This window comes from Carettochelys insculpta, chromosome 22 (genome assembly GCF_033958435.1).
Source record: "Carettochelys insculpta isolate YL-2023 chromosome 22, ASM3395843v1, whole genome shotgun sequence".
In the NCBI taxonomy this organism is placed as follows: domain Eukaryota; kingdom Metazoa; phylum Chordata; order Testudines; family Carettochelyidae; genus Carettochelys; species Carettochelys insculpta.
The window spans coordinates 2,999,075-3,018,925 of NC_134158.1; the positions used below are offsets into that span (position 1 = coordinate 2,999,075).

The window sequence follows — 19,851 nt, forward strand, 5'->3', positions numbered from 1 at the left end:
GTCCTGGCCTTCACAGCCTCCTCTGGCGAGGAGTGCCACAGGTTAACTATGCGCTGAGTGAAAAAGAACTTTCTTTTATTGGTTTTAAACCTGCTGCCCATTAATTTCATTTGGTGTCCTCTAGTTCTTATATTATTGGCACAAGTAAATAACTTTTCTTTATTCACCCTCACCACACCGCTCATGATTTTATAGCCCTCTGTCATGTCCCCCCTCAGTCTCCTCTTTTCTAAACTGAAAGACCGAAGTCTCTTTAGCCACTTCTCATACAGGACCCATTCCAAACCCCTAATCATTTTAGTTGCCCGTTTCTGAACCTTTTTGAATGCCAACATAACTTTTTCTTGAGGTGAGGAGACCACATCTGTACACAGTATTCAAGCTGTGGGCCTACCATAGTATTATGAAGGGGCAGTAAAATATTCTTTCTTATTTTCTATCCCTTTTTTAATAATTCCTGCCATCCTATTTGCTTTGTTGACTGCCGCTGCACACTGCGTGGATGTTTTCAAAGAACTAGCCGTGACAGCCCCAAGATCTCTTTCCTGATTAGTTGTAGCTTAATTAGCCCCCATTATAATAAAAGTACACTTGGGGTTATTTTTTCCAAAGTGCGTTACTTTACACTTATCCACATTAAATTTCATTTGCCATTTAGTTGCCCGGTCACTGAATTTGGTGAGATCTTTTTGAAGTTCTTCATGGTCTGCTTTCGTCATGACTATTTTGAGCAGTTTAGTGTCATCTGCAAACTGTACCACCTCACTACTTACCCCTTTCTCTCGACGGTTTATGAATAAGTTGACTAGGAGCTGTCCTAAGACTGACCCTTGGGGAACACCACTCGTTACACTTCTTCATTCAGTAAATTTACCATTTATTCCTCCCCTTTGTTTCCTGCCTTTTAACCAGTTCTCAATCCATGAAAGGACCTTCCCTGACAACATAATTTACACAAGAGCCTTTGGTGAGCAACTTTGTCAAAGGCTTTCTGGAAATCTAAGTGTACTATATCTACTGGATCCCCCTTGTCTGCATGTTTGTTAACCCCTTCAAAGAATTCCACTAGATTAGTAAAACATGATTTCCCTTCACAGAAACCATGTTGACTATTGCCCAACAAATTATGTTCTTCTACGTGTCTGACAATTTTATTCTTTGCTATTGTTTCATCTGATTTGCCCAGGACTGACGTTAGACTTACTGGTCTGTAATTGCCAGGGTCACCTCTAGAGCCCTTTTTAAACATTGGTGTTATGTTGGCTGTCTTCCAGTCCTTGGGTACAGAAGCTGATTTAAAGGAGGTTACAAATCACAGTCAATAATTCTGCAATTTCACATTTGAGCTCTTTCAGAGCCCTTGGGTGAACGCCATCCAGTCCTGGTGATTTGTTACTGTTAAGTTTTTCCTATTTGTTCCAAAACCTCCTCTAATGACGCTTCAGTCCAGCACAGTTTCTCAGATTCATCACCCACAAAGGACAGTGCAGGTCTGGGAATCTCCCTAACATCCTCATCCGTGAAGACAGAAGCAAGGAAGTCATTTAGTCTCTCCGCAGTGGCTTTATCATCCTTGATTGGTCCTTTTGCATCTCGATCATCTAGGGGGCCCACTGGTTGCTTAGCAGGCTTCCTGCTTCTAATCTACCTAAAAACCTTTTGCTGTTACTTTTTGAGTGTTTTGGCTAGCTGTTCTTCAACCCAGTGTCCTGCTGCCGGCAGTGGCCAAAGGCAGGTACCCTAGAAGGAGTGAACCAAATAGGTAACGATCTCTGTCCCGCCATCCATCTCCAGCCTCTGACCATCAGAGGCTAGGGACACACTTGGTTACCCAGCCTGGCTAATAGCCGTTAATGGACCTAACTGCCAGGAATTGATCTGGCTCTTTTTTAAACCCCGTTACAGTCCCGGCCTTCACAGCCGCCTCTGGCAAGGAGTTGCACAGGCTGACTGTGCGCTATGTGGTAAAGAACATCCTTTTATTTATCTTAAACCTGCTGCCCATTAATTTCATTTGGCGTCCTCTAGTCGTGCTCCTATGGGAACGAGTAAATAAGTTTTCCTTGTAAATCTTTCATTTCTTTACCCAGCTCTAGCCTAAAGAATAGAGAGAGCTGCAGAAGCCGTTCAGCAGCTTTCGCCTGGAGCTTGTTCGCGTGACTCAGAGCTGCCGTTACTGAGGGGTCCCATCTTTTAGAAACCCAGAGTTATCGTATAATGCCCACCGTCGGAAATATGGCAGAGCCGACTTATCGTATGTTTGTGTTTAATATTTACATTTCTGAGGGGAAAAATCTCATGACGCAACCAAGTTACTTTTCTATTTATCCGGTAGAAATACAGGCTTTCGCTAAGTCGTCTTAGTGTATCTGTCAGATGACATATTGTCTCTCAGCTGCATCTGATCTCTGCTCAGACTCACACCTACAAATGAGTTCTTAGTGACTAGAGAAAGGCCATTCATCATCTGACAGGGAAGATTTCCAAAAGTGCCTGAAGTCTGCAATTCTGTGCCCCCAACAATAGGAGCCAGAGCAGAATCTGTCTGGAAAATTTGGCCCTGTTTTATTAGCTAAAGTCAAAATTTGTCCCTGATACTGAATGCGGGTTGAATGTCTCCAATCCAGAACTTTCTCATCTAGCAACATCCGTAATCCAGCAGGAGTTCAGTGGCCCCTTGCCATGGGGGTTCCCAAGCGTCCCGTGGTCCCATAAAGTCTGTTTCCAGCCACCGGTCCTGGCTTTCCGGGCTCTGGGCTGTTCTTTAGCTGGAATTTATCCCCGCTGTCTTCTCAGAGCCCAGCGAGCAGTGGAAGGGCTGGTAATGCTGCTCCACAAAATTCACCTCCATGGTCTGGCAAGCGCGCTCTTCCGGCACTGGTCAGGTCCCAAGGGTGCCAGATCATAGAACCCTAGGGCTGGAAGAGACCTCAGGAGGCTCAACCTCTGCTTGTTTTCCTTAGGAATTTTTAACACAAACAGTTGCCTCAGTACGTGAATCACTGTTGTTCTTTAACTCTCAGTATTTCCCCTGTGAGCCCCGGATCTCCATCATAAACGAGAACGGCCCCCGTGGGCCCCCTCCACTCTTGCTTTCTGCCTTGCTGGCGAAATGTGGCCAGGATAGAGTGGGGGGCTGCATGGCCAAGCAGAACCTGCCTAAGAAAGCTGCTGGGCTGCTGGCTGGCAGTCACCCCGGGAAGTATCCCAGCCAGAGCCTGCCTCTGCCATCCCAGACCCTCCCCGCAGCCCTCTGACCCCCGCTTGCCTCCCGGCCCCACATAGCCCGAACCCTCTGGTCTTCCTCCTGTACCCACATCCTATCCCAGACCCTGCGCCCCAGTGGTGTGCACCAGGTCACAGGAGTCTGCTTCATCCAACCTCCCCCTGACCTCTCCTCCCCGTCCTGCACCCCTGTCACTTACCCCGAGCTCCCTTCTGCACCCAGCCTGCCCATCCTGCACCCCAATCATTTACCCTGAGCTCCCTTCTGCACCCAGCCTGCCCTGACCTCTCCTCCCTGTCCTGCACCCCTGTCACTTACCCCGAGCTCCCTTCTGCACCCAGCCTCCCCTGACCTCTCCTCCCTGTCCTGCGTCCCATGTCACTTACCCCGAGCTCCCTTCTGCACCCAGCCTCCTCTGACCTCTCCCCCGCATCCTGCACCCCAATCACTTACCCTGAGCTCCCTTCTGCACCCAGCTTCCCCTGACCTCTCCTCCCCGTCCTGCATCCCCGTCACTTACCCCGAGCTCCCTTCTGCACCCAGCCTCCCCTGACCTCTCCCTCACATCCTGCACCCCAATCACTTACCCTGAGCTCCCTTCTGCACCCAGCCTCCCCCAGACCTCTCCTCCCTGTCCTGCAACCCCGTCACTTACCCCGAGCTCCCTTCTGCACCCAGCCTTCCCTGACCTCTCCTCACTGTCCTGCACCCCAATCATTTACCCCGAGCTCCCTTCTGCACCCAGCCTCCCCCCAACTCCTCCTCCCCATCCTGCGCCCCAGTCACTTACCCTGAGCTCCCTTCTGCACCCAGCCTCCCCTGACCTCTCCCCCCCATCCTGCGTCCCCGTCACTTACCCTGAGCTCCCTTCTGCACCCAGCCTCCCCCCAACTCCTCCTCCCCATCCTGCGTCCCCGTCACTTACCCTGAGCTCCCTCCTGCACCCAGCTTCCCCTGACCTCTCCTCCCTGTCCTGCACCCCAGTCACTTACCCTGAGCTCCCTTCTGCACCCAGCCTCCCCTGACCTCTCCCCCGCATCCTGCGTCCCCGTCACTTACCCTGAGCTCCCTCCTGCACCCAGCTTCCCCTGACCTCTCCTCCCCATCCTGCACCCCAATCACTTACCCTGAGCTCCCTTCTGCACCCAGCCTCCCCTGACCTCTCCTCCCCATCCTGCACCCCAATCACTTACCCTGAGCTCCCTTCTGCACCCAGCCTCCCCTGACCTCTCCTCCCCATCCTGCACCCCAATCACTTACCCTGAGCTCCCTTCTGCACCCAGCCTCCCCCCAACTCCTCCTCCCCATCCTGCATCCCTGTCACCTACCCCAACCACCTTTCTGCACCCAGCATCCCCCCAAGCCCTCCTCCCCATCCTGCAACCCCGTCACTTAGCCTGAGCTCCCTTCTGCACCCAGCCTCCCCTGACCTCTCCTCCCTGTCCTGCGTCCCCGTCACTTACCCCGAGCTCCCTTCTGCACCCAGCTTCCCCTGACCTCTCCCCCCCATCCTGCGTCCCCGTCACTTACCCTGAGCTCCCTTCTGCACCCAGCCTCCCCCCAACTCCTCCTCCCCATCCTGCGTCCCCGTCACTTACCCCGAGCTCCCTTCTGCACCCAGCTTCCCCTGACCTCTCCCCCCCATCCTGCGTCCCCGTCACTTACCCTGAGCTCCCTTCTGCACCCAGCCTCCCCCCAACTCCTCCTCCCCATCCTGCGTCCCCGTCACTTACCCTGAGCTCCCTCCTGCACCCAGCTTCCCCTGACCTCTCCTCCCTGTCCTGCACCCCAGTCACTTACCCTGAGCTCCCTTCTGCACCCAGCCTCCCCTGACCTCTCCTCCCCATCCTGCACCCCAATCACTTACCCTGAGCTCCCTTCTGCACCCAGCCTCCCCCCAACTCCTTCTCCCCATCCTGCATCCCTGTCACCTACCCCAACCTCCTTTCTGCACCCAGCATCCCCCCAAGCCCTCCTCCCCATCCTGCACCCCCGTCACTTACCCCGAGCTCCCTTCTGCACCCAGCCTCCCCTGACCTCTCTCCCACATCCTGCATTCCCGTCACTTACCCCGATCTCCTTTCTGCACCCAGCCTGCCCCGACCTCTCCCCCCCATCCTGCGTCCCCGTCACTTACCCCGAGCTCCCTTCTGCACCCAGCTTCCCCTGACCTCTCCCCCGCATCCTGCGTCCCCGTCACTTACCCCGAGCTCCCTTCTGCACCCAGCCTCCCCTGACCTCTCTCCCACATCCTGCATTCCCGTCACTTACCCCGATCTCCTTTCTGCACCCAGCCTGCCCCGACCTCTCCCCCGCATCCTGCGTCCCCGTCACTTACCCCGAGCTCCCTTCTGCACCCAGCTTCCCCTGACCTCTCCCCCGCATCCTGCGTCCCCGTCACTTACCCCGAGCTCCTTTCTGCACCCAGCATCCCCCCAAGCCCTCCTCCCCATCCTGCATCCCTGTCACTTACCCCGAGCTCCTTTCTGCACCCAGCCTCCTCTGACCCCTCCTCCCCATCCTGCACCCCCGTCACTTACACGAGCTCCCTTCTGCACCCAGCCTCCATCCCAGGCCCTGCACTTCCTCCATTAATAGCTCGGAAGAGTTCAGCCCTTGGCCATTTCCCAAATTGTGCCTGTTCATCACAAATAATTGCCCATCCCTGTGCTAAACTGTTTGCCTTCAGCTCCTGCTTCCCCAGCCACACCCCCTTTCCTGTCGGTACTTGGAGGAAAAACGGGACAAACGGCCGATCCAAAATACTCGGTGGCGGCGTTCACAGGCAGGGAACTCCCCTCACTAGCCCTGTCTCTGGAGACCAGGAATGTCTGGTCCCTCAGGCTGGGGCAGCTCCCCCAGCTTGTGGGGAACCACAGGGGCAGGGGCTGCCCCATCGAGCAACCGGTGGGGAATCTTTCCCCTAGAGCTGGTCACACAAGCCCTGGGGCTGGGCAGAGCAGGGATTTCCCTATGTGGGCTCAGCATTTACAAGGCAAATATCCCCCTTTTGCTGGCTTCCAGTTCGGTGTCTGGAAGAAGTCAGAGAATCAGAGCTGGAAATGGAAGTGGTTTTGATTTTTGGCTCTTGATGTTTTTTACCGTTGAAGGAGTTCTTGTTTTAGTTGCCCGCATGATTATTTTTCTGAACAATTTGACCAAATGACCTAAAATAACATCTTTAACCATTTGCTTTGCCCTGTGGGGCCTCTGCTGTGAAAGGCGACACGAGAGGCCTGGGCATTTTCTTCCTGCACTCACTGGTACTGGCGGAACTGCCAAGACAATTGCGCCGGTTGACGCAGCTTGAACGTGACGTTTTTCTGCTGCTCCCTGCAGTTTGGTTTCTTTTCTTTCTTACAGAGGCAGATCGTCTGCGAATGGATCAAGAATTGGCCCTGTCCTCCTTTGGGGTTTCCTAGTTTCCTGGCTGGAGATTTCACCAGTGTCCAGAAGTTCCAATTCACCTTTCAGGTGCAGATGTATCTGATGTTGATTCCACCACCCCATTATTTCTGACTCAAGCCTTTCCGTCTCCTTCTGTGGTTTGCGTCAGTGAGATTTTGCTCTGCTCTATGTCTGTTCCCAGTTGATTTATGGTTCAGAGTTGGTCAGTGCAGAAGCTGGTGGCTCCCATTCTTTGAAAATCACCCACCCGCTGTGTATTGTGTCATCTCTTACTGTGAAAATCGGGTCACTCCCTCTTTCGAATGCTGAGGTTAAAATGCTAAATCTTCCTTCTAACTGCATCCTCCTCCCCGACATCTCACACTTTTGTCCCAGTTCAGTTCAGGTTCAGTTGTTAAAACATGGGCCAGGTTCGGTTCCAGCCCTAATGGGAGGGTTCTCCAGCTTCAGTGTTGCCAATGAGCGCAGCATGGGCTGGGCTGGGGGGCTGCAGGGGCAGCCCAGGAAGGTTGGGTCTGTCAGGGCTGCCTCCTGGCTCTGACACTCCGAGTGCAGAAAGTGGGGGCCTGCAAAAACCTTAAAAATACCTTGCCTCTAAGGCTCTGTTTAAAAAAGCTCCCCAAGGTCACAGATTCCCAGACCCTAAGTCAATAGACTGCCATCACCCAGTGAAAAAAGCCCCCTTAAACCCAGGAAGACCCACTTGGATATCTTCGTTTGGGGTAACCCCAAGCTTTACCCTTTCTGTATGAGATAGCTTGGACACAAAGAGCTGTAAGCGGAGAGCTAACCTTACTTTAGGCACACAGACACTTCTCTAGGACACAGAGTCCAAATCATTGCATTAAACAATAATTTAGTCACAAAACAAGATATGGAAAAATACCAAGAAAGTAAATAAATATACTTGGATGCCAGATATAATAAAACAAAACATTCTGGTTGCAACACATCCTTGGGACTCAGCTTAGAAGTTACAGAGTACAGGGGAAAGAAGAAATCATTCGCCAGCCTGAGAGGTCCTTCAGCAAATCCAAAATAACCGTAATCTATTTGGCTGTGTCTACGCTTGCATTCCTCTTTCGAAAGAGGCATGCAAGTGAGGGAAATTGAAAATGCAAATGAGGCACTGATTTACATATCTTGTGCTTCCTTTGCATAATCTCTTTTAGAAACAGATTCTTTTGAAAGAAAAAAAAACAGTGCAGACAGGTCTCTTTTGAAAATAAACCCCAATTTCCAAAGAACCCTTCTTTCTATTTTGTTTCTGGAAGAAGGGTTCTTTTGAAGATGGGGTTTACTTTTGAAAGAGTCCTGTCTACACTGCTTGCTTTCTTTCGAAAGAAGCGCTTTCAAAAGATTATGCCAATGAGGTGCCAGGTATGTAAATTAGTGCCTCATCTGCATTTTCAATTTCTCTCATTTGCATGCTTTTTTCGAAAGAGGAATGCAAGTGTAGACACAGCCATGGTGGTTAAACATTTCCTTTGTGCTTACATGTCTGTGCTCTGATTATGATGTGGCCAGGCTATTTACTGGATTCATTCCAGCTGCTTAAGATCAGTCATTTCTGTCTGTCTATTTTGCATCAGCCACACAAAGAAAGACCTCTCAGACTGTAATTGTTCGCAGCTCAAAAGAATTCTCTTCCTCCCATTGGCTTACCTGGCTGCCCCCCGCAGAGAGAGCCCTCTCAGGGTTAACCCTTTCCCTGCATTCATTCATGGCAGGGTCCTAAGCTGCCCACAGTAGAGGGCCCTGGTAATTGCTAAGACTGAAGAGGCTGGGGGCAGCCTGTGGTCAGGGTGCCGGAGCCCAAGAGCCAGCTGGGCTCCCTGGGGCAGACGCTGCTGCCTCCCTTGTGCTCTGGGCAGCTCCTGTCCAGCAGGGTCTGTGCGAGGACAGATCATCCTGAGACCATCTCTGTGCCCAGCTGAGGGACGTGCTCTCTCTGGGGTTACCCTAAGCTCTGCTGCTATCAACTTCTGAGCCAGAGACTCCCAGGGGAGGAAGAAAATTACCAGAATGCACCAGGGCCAGGCAGGAAAGTGACTGCACAAGCAGCCCTGGCCTGCCCCACCCCAGCTCTGCTCCCAGGTGTCTGTGAGTCCCAGACCAGCCGCCCCCAGCAGCCCAGGCTCACACTCCTGTTACTGGAGAGGAGACACCCCCAGGAATGGCCGGGCAGTGTCCAGCTCTTGCAGGGGGAGAGTAGAGACTGAAAGCAGCAGCAGGAGCCGTCAGAGGGAAGGGAAGTTCCCAGCTCCATTCTCTGCAGCCCCCTGGGGCAGGCTGACTTCTCTTAGCGCCTCACCTTGTCCAAGGGGAGAAAAGCAAGTTCCTGCCTCTGCCTCCGGGTGCTGCCCTGGGGCAGAGTCAGGGGTTTACCCCGAAGCAGCAGCTCCACTGATTCTGCTCCTTTCTCGCACTTGGCTCAGAGCTTGTGTCCCTGGAGGGTGTAAAAGTGTCTCATGAGGTAGGGCCCAGAGGTGGGGGCAGGCGTGTCTTGTAATAACGTCACTGAGGGTTCGCCCCCCACGGGGGAGTCCAGAGTGTCTGTAGAGAGAGAGCTTGGGGGAACTGGGAGTGCAATGGACCCAGGCCAATTCAGAAACCTCCCTGCTTGCCCTTCTCACCCTGAAAGGCTGCAGAACGACGAGCACGAGTTGCTCCAGCTCGTCCCTTCTCCCAAGGGAGCAGAGAAGAGAGACGGCTGTGGTGGACCCAGCTCAGGTAGGGGAGTTGGGTGGGGAGCTGCTGGGGAGGGCTGGAAAGGGGAGGGACAGGAAATGCGCAGGATGAGGCTGGGCGGGGACAAGGTGTGATAACCTGGCTGGGACAAGCTCAGCTGAGGGGCTGATTTGTGATGAGGCTCGTTGGAGCAGGGGGTTGACCATTTCCCTATTTGTGAAAGAGGAATGAGGCAGGGAAAACAGAGCAGAGGGCTGGAGCCCAAACCCCCTAGGCAGAGAGAGCAGTCCTTGGCACTCCCAGGGCTGCCCTGGTTTTGTGCTTCTTCCCCGCCACGTCTGGGAGGGCTGTGGCTGGAGCAGCCGGCACTGAGCGGGGGCACCTCTTGTTGCAGATGGCGGTGACCTTCGAGGAGGTGGCTGTGTATTTCACCCCGGCGCAGGGGGCGCTGCTGGGTCCCGCTGAGAGAGCCCTCTACCGGGACGTCACGCAGGAGAACTACCAGATGGTGACCTCGCTGGGTAAGGGCGTCCCGGTCTCTTAGCCATTGAGACCGTGGGGTCTGTACTGCTGCATTGGGTCGGATTTTTCTCAGGTCAGTTACATTAGAGGGGAAGTATCAGAGAGGGAGCCGTGTTCGTCCGTGTCTTCAAGAACAACAGGAAGTTCTGTGGCACCTTATAGACTCTCAGTGCCCCACCACAGCTTCAGTGTGCGAGATTTAGTTGCATCCCTGCCTCTTCCCTCTGGCTAGACAAGTCATGAACCTAACGGTCACACTAATTCATCCCCCCACCCTCCGGTTGTCGTGGGGGCGGGAGCGGTGCGTTACCCAGTCTCACTTAATTCTCACTCTCACGCAGGGTCTCTGTGCATCTCCCTGCCTGGGACTGGCTCCATGTGCGGGGAGGGCTCTGGGCTCCAGAGGTTCAGATATAGGCAGGGGTTTGACCCCAGAACTGTGTGTGGCTCAGCAAGTCCCGCAGAGCCCTGAGAAACTGAACACTCCTAGTGAGGGTGTGAAAACTCACGCACCCCCTGCCCAAAAAATATTCCCCACCGATTCCATCTGTTCATATCACATGATCCCCAGCAAACCATGGCCTCAGGTTAAACTCAAGCCGTGCCCTTTGCAAGTCGTAGCCCCCCAGTCCTCAGCGCAGTCTGCTCACGCCTGATCTCACCCCTGAGCAGGACTCCCCATTCCCAAGCCTGCCCTGATCGCCCAGCTGGAGGCAGGGGAAGAGCCGTGGGTCCCCGATCTCCAGGCCTCTGAGGAAAGGAAGCGTCCAAGAGGCAGCGGCACAGGTGAGGAGTCAGTGGCACTGACACAGAAAGTATCTGGCAAATGGAGCGAAAAGCTCAAAATCCCTCATAGTGTGGTGGGAGACCCCTCAGACCTGCCTCCTCTCCTCCGGGTCAGGCTGTGCCCAGCAGGTGGTGTGGCAGATACCACTCACAGCTGCCCCACACACACACTGTCAGCTCTCAAGAGTTTCAGCCGTCCTCATCTTGACATCTGTGGGAGTGCTTGGATGGGATGTGGAGGCAGAATCCAAATTCTCAGTCTTTCACTCAGTGACTCTGTTTTCCTGTTTTGGTCCTTTGTCGCAGCCCAGACAATGACTGCTGCCTGGATTCTCTCTGTCCCCCAGCAGGTGACGAGAGGATGAGTGAGGACGAGGATGGGCATCCAGAGAGGAAAGTTCCTGAGGAAGTGGAACTGCAGGGACCCTTCATAAAAAGAGCTGAAGGGAATTTTTCCCAGTCGTTGGAACAGAGAAAACCCTGGAGAAGTTGGCACGGGTCAGAGAGGAAGCTGGGAAACAGCCCAGGGAAGAAAGCGAATGAACCCATTGAACGTGTGGGAGGAGCCAAGTCTCCCAAGGAAATCACAGCCCAGCAGCGCAATCCCAAGGAGAAGAAACCCTATAAATGCTTGGAGTGTGAGAAAAACTTCAGCAAACGCTCAGGCCTTGTTATCCACGGGAGAATCCACATGGGAGAGCGACCCTATAAGTGCCCTGAGTGTGGGAAGAGCTTCATTCAGCTCTCAGGCCTCATTTGCCACAGGAGAATCCACACAGGAGAGAGGCCATACGCCTGCTGCCATTGTGGGAAAAGTTTCCGAACACAATCGGCCCTCCTTGAACATCAGCGAATCCACACGGGAGAGAAACCTTACAAATGCCTGGAGTGTGAGAAGAGGTTCAGTCAGCTCTCAGGCCTTATTTGCCACAGGAGAATTCACACTGGAGAGAAGCCATATTCATGCATTTATTGTGGGAAAAGTTTCAGTGCCTCCTCAGCCCTTACTGTCCACCAGAGAATCCACACAGGAGATAAACCTTATAAGTGCCTGGACTGCGGGAAATGTTTCAGTCAGAGAGCTTGCCTTATTAGCCATGGGAGGATCCACACAGAGGAGCCACCATGCCTTGAGCATGGGAAAAGTTTGAGTGGACCCTCTGCCCTTACTGTCCATCAGAGAACCCAGGCAGGAGAGAAGCCCTATGAATGTTCAGAGTGTGGGAAAGGCTTCAGGCAGCGCTCTGGCCTTATGAGGCACAGGAGAATCCATGCAGGAGAGGGACTGTACAAATGCCTTGAGTGTGGGAAAAGTTTCAAAGCATCATCAGCCCTCGTTACACATCAGAAAACACACACCGGAGAGAAACCCTTTCAGTGTTTGGAGTGTGGGAAGAGTTTCAGTGGCAGCTCAAGTCTTGTTCGGCATTGGAGAATCCACACGGGAGAGAAACCTTTTGAATGTTTGGAGTGCGGGAAGAGTTTCAGCCAGCGCTCTGGCCTTGTTAGCCATGCCCAAATCCACACAGGAGAGGGACCATATCAGTGCCTGGATTGTGGGAAGAATTTCTGTGCTCCATCCACCCTTCTTATACATCAGAGAACCCACACAGGGGAGAAGCCTTATAAATGTTTGGACTGTGGGAAAAGCTTTGGCCGGCCCTCAGGTCTTACTAGCCATAGGAGAACCCATACAGGAGAGAAGCCCTTTAAATGCTTGGAGTGTGGGAAAGGTTTTAGTCAGCACTCAAGCCTTATTAGCCATCGAAGAACCCATACGGGGGAGAAACCCTTTAAATGCCTGGAGTGCGGGAAAAGTTTCAGTCAGTGCGCAAGCCTGATTAAGCACGGGAGAATCCACACGGGAGAGAAACCCTTTAAATGCTCTGAGTGTGGGAACAGCTTCAATCAGCGCTCAAGCCTTATTAAGCATGCAAGAATCCACACAAGAGGCAAACCCCGTAAGCGCTTGGGGAAAAGGAAAAGCTTCGGTCCCAGCTCGTAACTTCATGACCATCAGAGCATCCGCACGGGACAGAATCTCTCAGTGTGGAACAAGTTTCATTGGAAGACCCAACCTTGCTTGATACCAGGCAGTCCACATAACAGATGACCCATGAGTGCCTGGCTTGTGGGGAAAGCTGCAAGAATGGCTCCAGTCTGAGCTGGCACGTTATTCCCCACTGGACAATTCATGGAAGAAAGTTTGCATGTGGGGTGCCTTCATTTGGTGCTCCCAGGGCAGCAAGTATCAGCAAACCGAGGCAGGGAGGAGCCTCTTGGCAGTCCTGAGCGTGGAGAATGCCTCAGTTGGCTCCACATGAGAGATCCTGGCAGCTGTGGGACAGCACACCCAGCTGCGGGAGGGGCACCTCTCCCTCAGCTGCAGCAGTGACTCTTCCAGCTGGCGGGGGGGGGCGGTGGCTGGGGGAGCGGAGTTGAGGGTGTCCCGTTTCCCATATGAACTGCCACAGCTGGCGGAGGAGAGAAGCCACTCAGACGGCAGCAGCTGGCTGCTTGTGTGAAAGCCAGCGCTCACTCTCTGCTCGCAGCTGGGCTGGGGAGTGGGGCCAGACTGCGTGAGGTAGGTGGGGGCAATCGGGGAGTGTGGGGCTGGTATTAGAGAGGTGGGGGTGGGGAGTTTGTGGGGTGTTCACTGGCTCCCAGCTGGGCTGAGGAGTGGGGACAGTCTGCATGAGGTAGGTGGGGGCAATCGGGGAGTGTGGGGCTGGTATTAGAGAGGTGGGGGTGGGGAGTTTGTGGGGTGTTCACTGGCTCCCAGCTGGGCTGAGGAGTGGGGACAGTCTGCATGAGGTAGGTGGGGGCAATCGGGGAGTGTGGGGCTGGTATTAGAGAGGTGGGGGTGGGGAGTTTGTGGGGTGTTCGCTGGCTCCCAGCTGGGCTGCAGTTGCTGGTGTCCACAATTCCAAGAGGTAGGACTGTGTCTCAGGCCCCAGCTGGCTGCGGCCGGGGAGCAGATTGCACTGGAATAGGTGGGGAGAAGAGGAGGTGTGTGGCTGCCGGCATCTGTTTGGAGAGCTGCAGCCGGGGGCAGTTTGGGCATCCTGACTCCCAGCTGAGCTGTAACCAGAGTCAGACCCAGGCAAGGGACAGGAGTCTCCTGGGCAGGAAGGGGAGGGAAGCAAACACCCCTTGGGAGGCTGCCGAACTCCAGGTGGTTAGGCTGGCATCCTTAGACCGGGGGATCATGGGAGGTGGGGTGCAGTTGGGGGAACTCCATTGTCTCGTTAATGCATCAGAGGGAGCTTAGTCCAAATACATCCTCCCTTTTCTTGTGGAGGCTGGAATGGGGAGGAGTCGGTATTAACTGCCAGCTGGTGGGTGACATAATTACACTATCAGAAATACACCAGGAAAACTATGATGGGGGGGATAATGGAGCTCCCGCTATTTCCCATGGTTAGACTTGGAGAGCAAACACAAAATGGTGACTCCTCTGCAGTTGCAGACCAGAATATGTTTCGGGTAGGATCAGGAGGGAGAGGAAAAGAGGTTGTGTTTGGCCATGTTGAGTTTGTTAATAGGTGACCATGTGCCTGGAGCTGTTTGAAAGCCTGGGCTAAAATGTGGTTTGTTTGGAGGAAGGCAGGTCCAGAGCAGAGCAAAGGGCTGAGAGAGTCGGCAATAGGAGATCTTAATGCGGGATCCGACGTCGCTTGTCTTGGTGGTGTTTTATCTGTAAAGCATCGAGGCTGCTCTTATAGATGAGGATTCAGGCTTCAGTGGATGGATGCTGGAGTAAAAGGCCTAGCTCTTGACGTTTGCGTGATTACATTGCAACAAAGTTTATGCAGGTGTTAGCAGCTTACGAGAGAGAAGGACTCTGCTAACAATGTTTGGAATGTTGTGAATATCTCAAAACTCTGATCTTTATGCTTTTTTAAAAAACCTGCTTTACTAATTAATATCTGGTGAATAGTTAACACTGGAAGAAAGTTGTCCTGGGTCCTGGTTTTTGGCCTTTCGATTTGAGTTGAATTCAGTTCAGTGCCAGACAGGGAGCAGTATTTGTAGAGGTCTCTGGTACTTCTGGCTCTTAGGAGGCAGTGGGCGTACTCTGAGGTAGCAGGCACTGGGTGTGATGCCAGGAGCTTTGTAGGATGAAGAACTCATTTGCAAGCGCTTTGAAGCAAGGACCTGTTTACAGCTCTGAAGCCAGGTGTTAATGTGCTCTCAGACTTCTGCTCTGAGTTGGTGGCACATACTGTGCGCAAGTATCAAAGCTGGAGAACTTTCCTTTGTTTTACTTCCACAGCATGGATCGAAAACTTCCATTTAACATACTCAGAACCAGCCACCTGATGTTTTACTTCCCTTCCTGTTTTCAAGTGTTCATTTTTTGTGGCTTTGTTTCTTGTCTGTGTTGCTTTATACCTTATTTTTCCTGTTCTATACCTGTGCATTATGAATTAAATTAAGTGTTGACATCCCAGAGAAACTGCATAAGCCTGAATGCCTTTTACTTTACTTTCCAGTGTCCATACATATTGTCTTACAGTTTGCAAGGAGAGTCTGACTGTTTCTAGTTATTCAAAACATTTGTTTAGCACCTGGAAGCTGAGCCATGTGTGGATAATTAACATGCAAGAGGGGTGGTTTTGTGAACTGCCAAAGTCTGTAGCATGCTGATGTTTTGACAGCAGCTTCATTTTCAAGAGCAGCTTTAGTGGCGATTCTGAAGATATAATGGTCTGTAGGATCATCATCAACCATTAACTCAGCGCCCATTGGTGTCTGGTGTCTCTCTCCCTATTTCCTTCCGTCTTTCCCTGACCAGGGCGGAGTGGCTTAGTTTCTGTAGACGAGCTCTGCACCAATGTACTATATCATCTATCCATTCTCCGTGCGGTCTGCCTCTTTTATTCCAACTGTCCATTATGCCGAATACCAGAATCTTGGTTTTCTGTTTGTCATTCATTCTGCAGATATGCCCGAATACCTGTAACTTGCATTGTATAACCTTCTGCAGTAGGTTCTCCTTTAGCTGTATCTTCCGATGTAATTCCTCACTGGTGACCTTCTGCATCCATCCTATTCTCAGGATCTTCCTATAACAATTCTCTGAGTCAGCTGTTAAATTGGGGCTCTGGTGCATCTTATTATGTTTTTACTTAATGGCCATGTCTTCGATTTATTCTTATAGCTATTTTCCATATGCTCCATTTTGGTGTGTTTACTAGCTTGGGTTGTAAGGGTGATAATAAATGTACTCCACAGATAGCACTGATTTTCTTTTCATTTGATGTCATATTAAATAAAATTCCTAAATATGTATCCTTGTTAACTATCCCTTATTTCACCTTTTCTTCTCTACCTATAAACTGTTAAAACACACAGGATATTCATAGCTAGTTTTTGTTTGTACTGGAGGTGCACCTCCACAATGGGTGTGTCTACACTAGCCGGCTACTTCGAAGTAGCCAGCACAACATTGAAATAGCGCATGTCCTGTCTACTCATGCCGTCGCTATTTCGACGTTGAAATCGACATTAGGCAGCGAGACGTTGAAATCGCTATTCCTATCCGAAGATGGGAATAGCGCCCTACTACGACGTTGAACGTCGAAGTAGGGCGCTATTCCCATCTTCAGATAGGAATAGCGATTTCAACGTCTCGCTGCCTAACGTTGTTCAGCGTTGAAGTAGGGTGTGTGTAGATGATCCTGCTACTTTGAAATAGTGGGGTCCTCCAGGGCGGCCATCAGCTGTGGGGTTGAGAGACGCTCTGTCCAGCCCCTGCAGGGCTCTGTGGTCGCCATGTGCAGCAGCTCTTAAAGCACCACGGACCCGGATTGCCTGTGGCAGGTAGCAGCATGCGGACGTGCTAGCCCTGCATGCAGATCAGGGCCTCTGGAAAGGGGGACCCAGGCAACCCTGGCAGCCAAACGGGACCAAAAAGTGGTGGGGCCCCTCCTAGTCAGAGGCTGAGCTCCGAGACCTGCTGGGGCTCTGGTGAGGAGGAGGTGCTCCACATGATGGGGAGCAAACAGCGGAACATGGAAGAATTTGCCCAACTAGCCAAGGGCCTGGCCACCCGGGGTCACCCTGCCTGCACTCCGGATCACGTCCGGAGCAAGGTGAAGGAGTTGCAGCAGGCTTACGCCTGGGCCCGGGACTCAGCCAGCCACTCTGGAGCCGCCCCCGCTGCTTGCACCTATTACAGGGAGCTCAGGGCCATCCTGGGCCTCCAGGACACCTCCTCCCCCCAGGTCACATTGGACACTGCAGCCAAGGAGTCCCAGCAGGCCTCGCAGCCGGAGGCCAGCCTGGAGGCCAGCTCCGCACCCTGGGGCTCACCCGAGGAGCCACCCCTTGGAATGGCAGAGGAGGGGTCCAGCAGTGAGGAGGGGGGCTCCTCATAGACATCCTCTCCAGGAGCACCAGCTGGGCATCCTCTGGGCATCTGCCCACTGGGGTTCCCCTGACAGCGGCAGTGGACGGTCAGGTATGTACCCCACAGGGCACACACCCCTGGGCCACGGAATGGGGGCACCAGATACGACCAGAGGCCCCACACACCGCCAGCAGACCCAGCCACAGCATGGTCCAGGATGGCAGCATGGCCATTAGTGCCCATCAGCACCCATACCCATGGACAGCACTGTGCCCTAACCCTGGGGCCAGGGGGACCATGCAATGGGGACACCCAAGACGGACACCACATCCACCGACAGGGATGGAGAACTAGCACCCAAGGGGGGATAAGGGAATTGGGCCACGTGCCAGGGTACAGTACTAACAGCCTTCCCGTCCCTGTCCACAACTGCACCCCCCAAGGCCCCAGGCAGCCAGGCACCCTCCGTGGTCCCCGAGAGTCCACCAGAAGTCAGGCACCACCTGTGCCCAGGGACACCTCCAAGGCCAGCAGGACTGGCACGGCACTGCTGGACCCAGGGGATGGCTCCCATGGACCCCCAGCTCCTGGTGGTTCTCCAGTGGAGGCGGAGGTGACCAAGGAGAGGCTCTGCTTTGAGCGGGAGGAGTCCACCCGGTGCTGGGCGGCATGGCAGGAATTCACGGGCATCTTCCAGGACGTAGCCGGGTTGATCCAGGAGGCTGTCGCCCAGCTCCTGCCCCGTGCTGCCCTCCCCACCATTCCACCTGCTGCTCCTCCGCCACCCAACCTGCCTTGCCCCCTGCTGTGCCATTTGCCTCGCCGCCTGCTGCCCCACCTGCTATGTTGCCTGCCAGCCCCCCAGCACTGGAGCCCACTGGGGCTGAAGACCAGATGGTGGAGGCATCCCAGCCACACCTGCCAGTCCTCCTGGGCCCCAGCCAGCCATGCTGGGGACTGCAGACAAGTGGGGGGGCTGTGACCATACCCACCGGGGGTCGCACCCCTCTACACCCATTCCAGATTGATGGGCTGATGGCCAAGCCAGCTGCTGGTCCCCCATTTGTATATAGTTGTCCCCCTTGTATATGGTTGTCCTCCTTTGTGTATTGGTTCCAGTTTTTGTTGCGCACATAAGACAGTTTACTTGTTTTCAATATCCACAGTTTTATTTTCCAAAGAACCTGAGATGTGTGCTTGTTTGGGGGATGGTGTGTGGGCGGTGTGTGTGGGAGGCCCTCCGGAGAAGGCCTGGGAGGTGCTCAGGGGTCTCTCTGATCAAAATGGGCCTGCAGGGCCTCACAGACTCATACCCCCTCGTGGTGGGCTTGGCAACTGGATGCAGTAGCCAGCTGGGGGAAGCTCATGCCACTGTCGACTGCCCACCCCTGGAGGAAGGCCTCCACCTTGCTCTCAACAATGTGGAGTATGCAGCACAGGCTCACAACCTGGGGGATGTTCTGGAGGCCAACGTCCAGGCAGGCAAGGAGGCACCGCCAGCGGCCCTTCAGGCAGCTGAAGGTCCTCTCCACCAACTGGCGGGCGTGGTTCAGTCGAGTGTTGAACCACTCCTAGCTGGCGGTGAAGTGGCTGGTGTATGGGCACATGAGCCAGGGTTGGAGAGCCCCAGAGAGATCTCCCTCTGGGGGATGTAGGTCCCTGCCTCCATGCGGCAGCAGAGGCCCAAGTTCCGGAAGACGCAGGCGTTGTGTGTGCAGCCAGGCCAGCCCATGTACACATCCTGGAAATGGCCCCACCTGTCCACCACGGCCTGCAGGACCACGGAGTGGTAGCCCGTCCGGTTGATGTATCTTCCCCTGCTGTGTTCCAGGGTGCAGATGGGGGTGTGGGTCCCATCCAGGGCCCTGAAGCAGGTCAGGAACCCCATGGCAGCAAATCCGGCAATGGCTGTGTCCAGGTCCTCAACTCACATGACCCTCTGGAGCAGCATGACATTGAGTAGAGGGACCACCTGTGGGGCGGGGCACAAGCACCCATGAGGGTGTGCAGGGTGCCCCAGGCCCCTCGCGCTAGGCCCCCCTCCCGGGCACCTCCCCAGACCCACAGCCAAGCCCCAGTGGGTGCATGCCCAGGCCTCCTTACCTCTATGACAACAGCCGTGACTGCAGCCTTTCCCACTCCACGCTGGTGTCCGATGGAGCGGTAGCTGTCTGGAGTGACCAGCTTCCAGAGGGCTGTTGTGATCCTCTTCTCGACGGGGAGGGCGCACTGCATCCGTGAGTCCTAGTAACTGAGTGTGGGGGTGAGCCACGGGCAGACGGACAGGAAGTTCGGCAGCCACTGCTTGTCGTCCCACTCCGACATCGCCACTTCATCCCACCACTCGGAGCTGGTGGGGGAGCTCAAGAAATGGCGAACCACCCGGAGGCGTAGGAACAGGGGAGCACGTCTCCTTTTTAGCAAATCCATCCCTCCGAGGTGGAGTGCCCGAGGGGGGCACACAGCCGTGAAAAGCCAGACACGGCCAGTCTGGAGAAGAGGGGAAAGCATTCCTACCTCCACCTTGGAGATGTCTTTCAGAGAAAGGGAGGCAGAACAGTGGCCTGTGCTCCCTGAAAGCAGCCAGCAGATTTCTTCTGTTTTGTGCTTTGGCCACTCAGTTGCATGCTGGTGATCGTATGCATAGAGGTGTAGGTTTCCTGAGGCTCCTTGCGTACCCCCAAGTGCACAGGGTCCCATGGCAGGGAGGAGGAGTGGGTAGGTGGGCATGCGGCTGTGCAGGCGGTGTGGAAGAGGGCTTGGAGTGCTGTGAAAAGGCAGAGGAGGAGCGGGCTCCTTGTCCTGGCGGCCTCCCTGCCCCTGTGCAGCTGATGTGGGCTGCAAAAGGTCCCTGGTGGGTGGG

At 54.0% G+C, this 19,851-nt stretch overlaps 1 protein-coding gene across 1 annotated transcript; it reads left to right on the forward strand.

Moving 5' to 3' along the window:
- The first annotated feature begins 9,225 nt into the window (after window positions 1–9,225).
- Window positions 9,226–13,055, forward strand: LOC142024769 (uncharacterized). The gene is given in 6 exon segments (XM_075016971.1): window positions 9,226–9,315; window positions 9,317–9,367; window positions 9,720–9,846; window positions 10,520–10,633; window positions 10,940–10,974; window positions 10,977–13,055. Coding segments are annotated over 6 exon segments (2,079 nt in total). The 3' UTR covers window positions 12,639–13,055.
- Window positions 13,056–19,851: the final 6,796 nt, after the last annotated feature.